General features: G+C 53.0%; 1 protein-coding gene across 4 annotated transcripts; it reads left to right on the top strand.

Moving 5' to 3' along the window:
- Nucleotides 1-254: 254 nt before the first annotated feature.
- On the top strand, nt 255-8,566 carry ARTN (artemin). Of its 4 annotated transcripts, none has more exons than XM_074334589.1 (4): nt 255-1,124; nt 2,519-2,580; nt 2,914-3,052; nt 3,129-8,566. In XM_074334589.1, exons 2-4 carry the CDS (start codon nt 2,521-2,523, stop codon nt 3,590-3,592), a joined length of 663 nt encoding a protein of 220 aa, XP_074190690.1. In that variant the 5' UTR covers nt 255-1,124; nt 2,519-2,520; the 3' UTR covers nt 3,593-8,566. The 4 variants fall into 4 exon arrangements, with proteins under 4 accessions (XP_074190690.1, XP_074190688.1, XP_074190687.1 ...); XM_074334587.1 differs by having other exon boundaries at nt 256-1,124; nt 2,456-2,580; XM_074334586.1 differs by having other exon boundaries at nt 256-780; nt 975-2,580.
- Nucleotides 8,567-10,663: the final 2,097 nt, after the last annotated feature.

Here is a 10,663-nt window from a genome sequence, read left to right on the forward strand (position 1 = left end):
GGCTTCTGAAATACTACCCTCCAGCTCCCACCTCAAGCCTGAACGCAAATGTTCCTCCTCCGTGACCCTCCCCTACTCCAGCCCTGGGCACCCACTGTCCTTGCAGTGTGGGTGTGCAGCGGGGTTTGCAGGAGTGTCTCTACTCCAAACCCCAGGCAAGGCAGGAGGGGAGTGGTGAGGTGGCTAGAGCTGGGGTAGACCGTGAAACCCCCAGGGCAGTGCCTGGCCCACCCAAAGATTTTAATGGGTCTGTTGAGAGAAACTAGGGGTGGACCAGAGAGGCAAGAGCAGTCACTGCGGGGCAGCCAGCCAGAACCCCAGCGACGATGCAAACCAGAGGGCCGGTAGCCCAAGGCAGGGACCAGCCTGTCCCCTCCCTCTCCCGCCCTCAGCCCAGCCTCCCAACTCCCTACTACACTAGTCTACAAACTCTGAACGCCCACTTTCCGAGCCTCCGCGCCTGGGATCTCCACTCAGTCCTGCGTTCTCCACTCCCAGCGTCCTCCCCTTCACCTTGGGGGACTTAGCTGAGCCGGGGGGGTGGGGACCGGATCCTGCCGGGTGGAGCGACCAGGTGAGCCCTGAAAGGTGGGGCGGGGTGGGGGCACTCTGGGCCCCACCCCAGGATCCGGTGACGCTGGGGCTGGAATTTGACACCGGACGGCGGCAGGCATGAAGCTGCTGAGAGATGGAGTTGGGCCCGGCCCCCAGACACAGCCCACGGGCTCCGCCAGCAGCAGGTCCCTCGGTCCCAAGCCCTTGCTGCGTCCCAGACCCACGGTAAGCCAACCTGTTGGCCCACCCCTTGTCCCAGCTCCACCGGGAGCAGGCAGGAGAATCCCCCACTACTTTCTCACATCCTCCCTCTCGGGCCCGCTGCGCAGCTCTCCACCCCTCCCAGCCCCCTCAGTCCCTCTAGTCGCTAGTCAGCCCTGCCGGCCCACTGTAATGGGAGGCTCCTGCTGCTGCTACAGGGCACAGACTGGCAGCCAAGGCCACACTTTTGGCTAAAAGAGGTGCTGCCAGGTGCACAGCCCGGGGCATGAGCCTCTTGAGCTGCGGGGGAAAGTCCAGCACTGGTCCCAGGAAAGGTGCCTAAAAGAACACGGCGCAGGACCCCGGTGGTGAGTATATGGCTGGCAGATGGGGAGGACCAAGTGGCCCCAGACCACCAGGAGGGAGAGATAGGGCCTCACTGCTCTCAAGAGACTTGCTCCTGGGCTCCCTCTAGCGCAGGGGGCCCTGAAAGCTTCCTTGCCCCCCTTTCCGTCAATGAGAATAGTCACTGGCCTGGCCCCTCAGGGGCCCTATTCAATTAGTCGAGCACACCTGAAATGGACCATACTATCTCAGTGGGATGGACCTGCTGCTGGCAGAGACCTGAGGAGGTCTGACCCACAAGTATGCAGATATTCTGTGTGCTAGGGGTTAGGGGTGCAGGTGACAGCTGGGATCCAAGAGCAGGCCAGCTAGTGAGGATTCATGAGGGCTCTGGGGCCCCAAGGGGTGTTTGAGAGTGCCAAACATTGTGGGCTCACAAAAGCTGGTGGGGCTCAGAAAGGCTGGCTGGTCTCAAGACGGATGGCTCATGGGGGAAACTTCCAGGAGCAGGGCCAGGCCGTCAGATTCACAGGAAGCTGGAAGGGAGACAGATCCGGACCAGCTCTCAGGGTGGCTCAGCTCTTAGAGACCGGGCTGGTGTGGACGCCTGGCTGGCCATCCTGGAAGTTGCTCAGGCCTGAGTCTGGCTGAGGGTAGGGAAAAGCCCACCCCACTTTGAGTCTGCAGGCTTGGCAGACACTGCCCCCTGCTGGCCATAGGGAGCCCAGGCCCCATGTTCTTAGAGGGTCCATCAACCTCCACCATCTGCTTGCTCTTGACCGACAATCTATGGTCAAAAGAGAGAACTCAGGAGGCTCTGGGTTCAGACAAAGATCACAGAGGCTCAAGGTGCAGCAGTGCTGGGTGGGTAACACAGGCTGGGGCCTGGGCCTCCTGTCATCCACGACTCAGGTCAACCAGCCAGCACTCTAATTCTTCAGGCCACAGCTTCCTCTTCTATACTGTGGAGAGAAAGCTCTCTGTGGGACCAACGAGGTCCAGCTACTTTCTTCACCTAGTCCTGGCATCACCATCCCTGCAGCAGAGACCAGGAAGGTCCTGGGGGGAAAAAATCCCTTTCACACACTCCTCCCTCCTCCCCCCACCACTGTGTGGGTCTAGCCTTGTGACCTTAGACAATGGCTGAGATTCTCTGAGCCTTGTTTGCTCATTTGGAAAATTGACCATTTACCTCGTGGAGTTGTAAGAACTGAGAGAGGTAACAGTTTCTGATGCAGCTGTTTCTCCTGGGTTGAGTCCAGCTACCTAAGGCCCTCCTTTTTCCTCACCTGGAGAGACACTGAAGTGGAGGGACGACCTAATCAAAGGATAACTCATTTCTCAATGTTCCAAGCTGCCTCAAGAGGAGGGTGGGGGACAGGTCAACTAGGCTGATGGGAGCTCCTGGTATTGACAGAGATGGAGCCTGGACATAGAGGCCCTTCTGTGCTGCCCTGCTGGCCCCCGCCTAGGCGGCAGGTGAGTGGCTCACCCAATGACTCCCACCTGGTATTGAGGAAAGGTGGTTTGATTGGGGAGGGAGAGCAGTGAAAGGGAAACGGTCAGGGAGGGACCAGGAGGCTGGAGGAAGGTGATTGCCCACTGCCCTCAGCTGATTTCTCCCCTGGGCTCCCTTAGGCAGCAGACCCATTATCCTCCAACCTAAGCCCTTCCTAAGCTCCCCACACCCAACTAGGAGCCCATCACCCTCTCTGATCTCCACTGCCCCAGCCCCTCCCTGGGCCCCATCCACCTTGAGCCCACCAGGGTGCCGTCTTCCTCCCTGAGGCTCCACTTTGTCTCTGTGTGCAGCCTGCCTTGTGGCCAACCCTAGCCGCTCTGGCGTTGCTGAGCAGCGTCTCCGAAGCCTCCCTGGGCCCTTTGCCCCGCCTCCCCGCCACCCGCGAAGGCCCCGCGCCTGCCCCGGCGTCCCCCGCCGGCCACTTGCCGGGTAAGTGAGAGGGTGAGGGGCTTGGGTGGGGGCGGGGCTGTCCCGGGACCCCGCCCTTGACTCGGTCTCATTCCAGGGAGCCGCGCGGCCCGTTGGTGCGGCGGAAGAGCCCGGCGGCCACCGCCCCAGCCGCCCCGGCCCGCGCCCCCACCGCCGTCGCCCTGGCCCTCGCCCTCCCGCGGGGGCCGCGCGGCGCGTGCCGGGGGCCGGGGCGGACGCGCGCGGGCCCCGGGGACGCGGGACTGCCGCCTGAGCTCGCAGATGGTGCCGGTGCGCTTGCTTGGCCTGGGCCACAGCTCGGAAGAACTGGTGTCTTTCGGCTTCTGCAGCGGCTCTTGCCGCCGGGCTCGCTCCCCGCACGACCTCAGCCTGGCCAGCCTGCTGGGCGCTAGGGCCCTGCGGCAGCCTCCGGGCTCCCGGCTGGTCAGCCAGCCCTGCTGCCGACCCACGCACTATGAGGCCGTCACCTTCATGGACGTCAACAGCACCTGGAGGACCGTGGACCGGCTCTCAGCTACTGCCTGCGGCTGCTTGGGCTGACGGCTTTCTCCAAGAATTTGCAGATGGCACCCTTACCTGGGGATCTCACCACCTGGAAGGGGCCAGGGGCCTCAGCCAGAAATGGGGGCAAGTGATGGGCATCAGCCCTGGACAGACAGAGGGACGACTGCCAGGCAAGCCGCCCACGGTACTCACCCTGCGAGTCCCAGCCCTACAGACACCAGAGACCTCAGCTATGGAGACCTTAGGACCTACTTCTCACAGACTCTGGCACTGACCAGACCACAGACCCAGGACGCCTCCTCTGAAGAACCCAGCAGTGTCTCAGGTGGCAGCCTCAGCCCAGGTCCCAAGGAGACAGAATTGGAGGAGATACATTGCAGTCGCATTGCTGAAGTGCCTGTGCTGGAGGGGGCCTGGTACTCACTCCTGGGAGCTGGACCCCTATTTATTATTTCTAAGTTATTTATTTACTTCTGTGGTTTGTCAGATCTTTTCCTGGGCAGTGGGGGCTGTGTGTGTAGAAGCAGGTGTCTGGAGATCACACCCTGACCATCCCAACTGCAGGCTGACTCAGCAATCACAGCAGACCTGACCCAGATCTCCAACTGCTTGTTCCAGCCAGCAGCTCTGGGACACGAGGGGGCATGGAATATAGAGTGGGTGGCAAAGGTGCGTACACCAGTCCTGGCAGGCCAGCTCACAACCCCTTGCATCGTCCCCAGCACTTGGGACTTGGGGTTACCAGTAAGGAAAGCCCTACCCTTTTAACCTCAGGCATCCTGGGGACCTTGCTTAATGGGTAAAGACAGAGAATCACACATTGCTCCACTCCCCTCATAGATCAGTGTCCTTACCCTCCAGGTCACCCTGACAGGTGCATTCACTGCCTCCACTTGCAGATGGTCCAGCATGGGGAGCTCACTACCCACATTGCATGAAGCAGCCCAGGGCAAGAGAGCATCTGAAGAGGCCATTGGGAGGCTGGCTTAGGGGGATGAAGGACAGAGGATCAAAGGGTTAAGAATTCAGGAAAAGACTGAGGGCCCCAAGAGGGCCCTACATCTTGGGTGATGAACAAAGATATTCATTTATTCATTCAAGAAGTATTTATTAAGTACGTTTTATATGTCAAATACTGCCTAGACACGAGGGATGCAGAAGTGAAAGGGACATGATCTCTGCCCTTAAGCTTAACCTAGAGACAGACAATAAATAATTACATAAATAATTATTTAAATTCAATTTGGCAAGTAGTGTGAAGAAGGACACGAAGCTAAGAGGTGCACACCTTCATCTGGAAGGAGGAAGAGATTAGTGTTGACCCTGGCCTTCCACACTGTCCCTGAGTCATCTCCGAGAAGTCAATGCCATTGCTCTGAGCTCTTCTGCATGTTCTGTGAAACCTTGTTTCCTGGGTCCTATGACTCTGTCCTCTATGATTTTCTTCTTTGGAAATAAGATGGGGACATGTGTTTGGAAAGCATGCGGAGTCTGAGGAACGGGGGGACATCCGGAGGGGCTGTCGGGAGGCCATGAGGTAAGCTAGTCTGGAGTGGAGGAGGAAGGTCTAGGCTAGAGGTCGATTTGGCAGCTATGAGCAGAGGCAGTAGCTGCAGCCAGGATGCATGAGAGTGAGGCAGGTTAAGGGTGGGATACCTCAGGCATTTGACACTGCTGACCAAAAGTTCTTCCAAACGGCGGAAGTGCCTACCTGCTTTGGCACATGTGCCCCTTTCACCCAAGCTAGAGTGAGGAGCTGGCAAGAGTTCTCAGGGCTGTGTGCATTCGGGGTCAAGGAGGAGAAACAAATCTCTGCTTCCACTCTTCTGTGTTCACCGCCCCGGTCCTAAGTGCTCCCAAAACTTTGGTGCTCTCTTGCTGCCCTCAAACACACCCTTGCCCACTCTCTCTGCCTCCAAAGTGATTCAAGATCCTCAGTCTCCACACACCCTCCCCCCAAAGGGTGTGTGGTACCGCTGCCATACCATTTGCACACACCTCAGAAAGGCCTGGCCCTGGCCCTGAATGAGAGTGAAGAGGGACATCCTGTCGGTTCCAGGGTGATTGGGGCTAGGGAGCTCCTGCTGGAAAGACTTGGAAGCCTGGTCGAGTCCCCAAACTCTCCAGCCCCTCCCTCTCAGTGACATCTTCACTCTCAGAGCCATTTAAAGGCGATGAATTGAAGCCATCTCTGACAATGCTCACAGCAAGAGAGGCAGGTCAGAACCCAAGCCAAGGAGGCTGGCTTGCCCCAAAACTGCTGGTCCTTGAGATCCCCCCAACTCAAGGCTGTATTCCGGGCCCCGGAAAGATTGTGCCCAACATCTCACAAAGCCCCAGATGAAACAGCAACTTCAGGAGGCACATTCCCACAAGAACTCGTATCAGTTTGCAGCTCACAACGGCCCAAATCCCTCTTTAAAAAAAAGAAAGTAATAATAAAGCTATTTTCCCCAAAGGAAAAGAGCTGCAGAGCTGCACATCTCTGCCTACAACTTAGCTGAGGTCACCTGGCACATGACCTCACCGGGCAGAGCACCTTCACACCTGGGGGCCACAGGTGGCTCTCATATCTCCCATTTTTTTACTGTAGTCTTTGTTTCACATTTGCAAAACTACATGGCCCATTTGAGTGGTCTTCCCAGAATAATAGTATGGTCTCCAAAGGGGCATCAAGTCACCACCTCCTGTAAGAGGGAAAACTATAGGGGGCTTTGAAATGATGGTTTTTCCAGCTTCAGGGAGCACCCAAAACTTCCCTCTAGATTTCTTTCATCCAGGAATCAAGGTCGGGGGTTCCATATGCTCCCCCTGCCCCTGCCAATTCTCTTGTCCAGGGATTGCCATATTTCCCCTGGCTAGAGATCCCTATGACAGAGTACATGTGGACTGGCTGACTAGATGATGTCTCATCTTGAAAAGGAGAGGATGGGTAGAAAACAGAAATCAAAGATCTAGAATGTGCGCCATGTGAGATTACCTTTCTTGTTCACAGGAGTGCACCTTAACCTGTTTTGGAGTTGTGGAGTCCTTAGAGAATCATAAAAGCCAATGATTCTCCCCCCCCCCACCCCCGACACACACAAAAAAATGCTGAAAAAAAACAAAACACTGATGTGTAAACCTGGTAAACAATTCTAGGGGGTTCACAGACAGACGATGAAGCTCATTCAGAGATTCCTTAGAAGTTCATGGCCCGCGAGGTATCATGCTCTTTTCTAGGTATTATTATTAATGTCCTCCTGTAGCGAGATTTATTCCTCCATCTGCACTCAGGATTCCATGTCAGGGCTCTTGGTCTCAGTTATTTACAAGCCTCCCCATTCTTCAACCTTTTTCTATTGAATCTCTCCTTTCCTTCTGCACTTAAACTTGCTCAAATATATCACAGCGTTAAAAAAAACTGACACTGTGATACACTGTGATGTATATATGATCTGAGCTCTTGCTAAGGTCACCAGTGGCCTCATGATTACTAAACCCAAAGGCCATTTCTTAGCCTTTAGTCCTCTGAACTCTCAGAAGCATTCAACTTTATCAACCCTCCTTGAAACCCTATTTTCCCTTGATTCTCTTGATCCCATACTCTCCTGTTTTGTCTTCCACCCCTCCAGCTGCTCATTCTCAGACTATTTGGGGGCTCCTTTATCTCTCACTGCCTCTTAAGTGTTCCTCAGGGCTCTGATAGGCCGTCGTCTCTTGCCACTCTTCTCTTTGAGCAACACTGTCTACTCCCATGGTTTCAGTTATCACTTCCATGTTGATGGTACACACATTGTACCTCCAGCCTGGCCCTTCCTTCTGAGCTCCAAGTCCATATCTCCCGTACCTCTATCTGCACATCCTCTGAAACTTCAAACTTAACATATTTGTCCTGTGAATGTACTGTTCGCGCCTTCAGATCCATTCTCCATGCTTCTCTACCCTGCTCTAAGCCACACGTCAACGAGCTTGCCTGCTCTCCAGCACCAACCTCCATCCAATGACACAAGCCAGACATGTGAGCAACACTCCAGACTCCTTAAGCTCAGTCACTTCCCTTACCCATTGGTCCTCAAATCTTTAAATCTTGCAAGTGCATCCCCTTTTCTCTATTCCCAATGTTATTCTGTGGAAGCCTTCATGATTTGGGGAATGGTTTATTCCCCAAACTGGTCATCCTCCTAACTGGTCTCTTTGAGGTCTCAACTGCCTCCAGTCATTCTCAACCCTGCAGCCAGAGAAGTCAATATTCTCTTATCATTAATTGAGCACTAACTGTCATGCACTGGGCTAGTTATGGGAATTCAGAGGTCAGCCAGAAACATGTTCTGCCACTAAGACCATAGTTGGAGGTGGAGGTGGGGGAAGGGTGCCAGGTTTAGCAAATGAAAATACAGGACATCCAGTTAAACTTGAATTTCAGATAAACAACAAATATTTTTATGTCTCATGCAATAATGGCTGGTATTCAAATTTAACTTGGTGTCCTGTATTTTTTTCTGGCAACCCTAAATGGGAGTAAACAAGTAAACAAAAATTGCAACCAACCATCATAAGCCCCCAGTAGAAGTATGACTAGGGTACAGTTATGTGTGTCAGGGAGGGAGAAGACTTTCTACACTCACAGAGAGAGAGGACTCAGTTCTACCTGGATGGAAGGGGAAGAAGAGCCAGAAAAGCCTTCATGGGGGAGGCAACACTTGAACTGAGGCTTGAAAAGTGAAATATTTGCCAAATGTGAATGCGGGGCATTGGGCCTGTACTGATTATCCTTTATCACCTTCCTTATCTGTCAGCGTGAAATTCACCCTTTTCACTCACCATGCCCTGTCCATCGAGGTCTGGGTCTCAGCCTTGGGCAGGGGTTGGGGGTGAGGGCCTCTTCCTGGGCTCTCTATCTCATCCCTAGAACTCTGCTACTCCTAAATCATTTAGATTTCTCTTCACTTCTTACTAGCCAATCACTCTTTACTTCAATCCCACTACAGTTCAAAATTCTTATCTTAAACTGTCTCTGTGTGCTTACTATGTGGTTTCTCCTGATTGGCCCCAGCCTGACACAGCCTTCTAAGCAGAGGCAGTAGCATGAACAAAGGCAGGGAAGTGTGGAACAGCCTGGTGTGTCCCAGGATAGCCAGCAATTTCATGCAGAATTAGGGGGAGGCCTCATCTAGGCTAGAGAGATCGTAAAGATCCTTGAATGCTATACCAAGGAGCTTGGACTGTATCCTGAGTGGAGCCACTGAAGGGTTTTACCCAGGACTGGCTGAAGAGACGTTTCAGATGGATCACTGGCTGTTGTATCTAATATGGACTAGAAGGGCCGAGGCAGCGGGCACCAGTTACAGCCGCTGCAGTCAGAGCCATTTAGGCAATAAATGCTGGCCTTGATCTAGAGCAGAAGCAGTGTGGAAGGACAGACGAGACGTGAGGCACAATAAACGGAACTTGGTAACAAACTGGTTGTGAGCACTTGATGAAAGGGAAGGTTTCCAGGGCTCTGGCGTAGGTGGCTGGTAAGGAACATAGAGGATGTAGTATTTTTAGTGTGTGATGGGGATAAGGTATGAGGGAGGTCATGAGTTTGTTTTTGTACATGTTTAACTTGAGGTGCCTTCAAGGACATGGACTCTCCGGCAGCTGTAACTCAGAACAGTCTGGACTAGAGAGATCTGGGAGTCACAGCTCCAAGCCAAAGAAGTGGTGAGATGTTGAGGAATAAGAAGAGATGCCGAGGCTAAGGCCTGGAGAACCAACATTTAAGGAAGAGGGGCAAGCCTGTGAAGGGGCCCAAATGGGAGTGGTCAGAGTAGTAGAGAAAACCAAAACAGAACAGGGGGAGGGAGTGGTGGGTCAACAGGGCCAAATGCAGCAGTAAAATCAAGCCACATAAGGGCTGAAATTGCCCATTGGCTTGTCTTGCAACAAGGTAACCTAGGGACTCAGGCTAACCTTCTTGCTAAAAACTAGAAGTACTAGACGAAACACATATTTAAAAAAATTAAATGCATCCATGAGCTGGTAAACATAAGAAATACTCAGGCCAAAAAAATAAGTGAAAGCAGGAAGCTACAAAGGTAAGCGAAGCTAAGTAGTTGGCTTTCACCTTGAGGGCATTTGCCTTACCTGCTGAACCTGAGCATTGGTTTGTGAGGGCTCCTGAGTTTATGGTGGAATCCTACCTGGAAACTTCTCCATAAGACCAGGACCCCAAAGGCTACTATCACACTTAAGGATGAACTAGAAATAATCCTGCCCCTTTTCTACCTAACCTCTCTCCCTCAAACCAGGGGACTACAGAGAAAATTGCTCACATTTCACCTTGGTGCAGTGGACGTGGGGAAAACCTCCCCAAAATACTTAATTACAAGCAGCCCTTATTTGATTTTGCAAACTAAATCCACACTATTTTGGAAGGCTGAAAATCTTCAAATCTTCAAACCTTCAAAGAAGTTAATTTGTCATAGTTATGGATTGCTAGTGGTTCCAGGTGACCAACAGAAGCTCCCTCTCCTCCTCTCCTGAGCTCTGGAATGCTCTCTCCTGAACGGGGGACCCCCTCCTAGAGTTGTCACAGGTTCTGGCCCCTATATATCCTACTCTTGTCACTCCAAGGACGGAAAAACCCATTTGTAACTAGCTCCCAAAGATTCATTCCTGACTTGGCTCTAAGTTATCGTGGATTGCTATCCACATCTCCTGAAGTCCCCTTTGATCTGGTACCCAGAAATGCCCTAGCCCTCCCCAGGCCTATTTCAGTCCGTCTGTCCTAGGTGATGTTTGTGAAGCATGTTCAGGAGCCATTGTTGGTGAAACTTGGCTTCTTTCTCTGCCAGGGGAACCCCCAGGGGCAAGAAGAAGCCTTGGATTGGAAGCAGAAAGAAAACACATTCACCAAGTGGTGGTCTCTGGGCCCAGCCCTATTCATACACCATTTCATGTCCTTCATTGGAGAAATTACTGTTCTCATTTTATTTTTAAAGTGAGTTTCAGGAGAAGTGAAGGTATTAGGGCTAGAAAGAAGTACAGACAGGTTTTGAACATGGCCTAAGAGTCTTAACCCTCCCCCTCTTCTCCCACCTTCCACAGTAAAATCTCCTGTTAATTATCAGGGCCAGGTCATTT

The sequence above is a fragment of the Rhinolophus sinicus genome, linkage group LG06 (assembly GCF_036562045.2).
Source record: "Rhinolophus sinicus isolate RSC01 linkage group LG06, ASM3656204v1, whole genome shotgun sequence".
Taxonomy (NCBI): domain Eukaryota; kingdom Metazoa; phylum Chordata; class Mammalia; order Chiroptera; family Rhinolophidae; genus Rhinolophus; species Rhinolophus sinicus.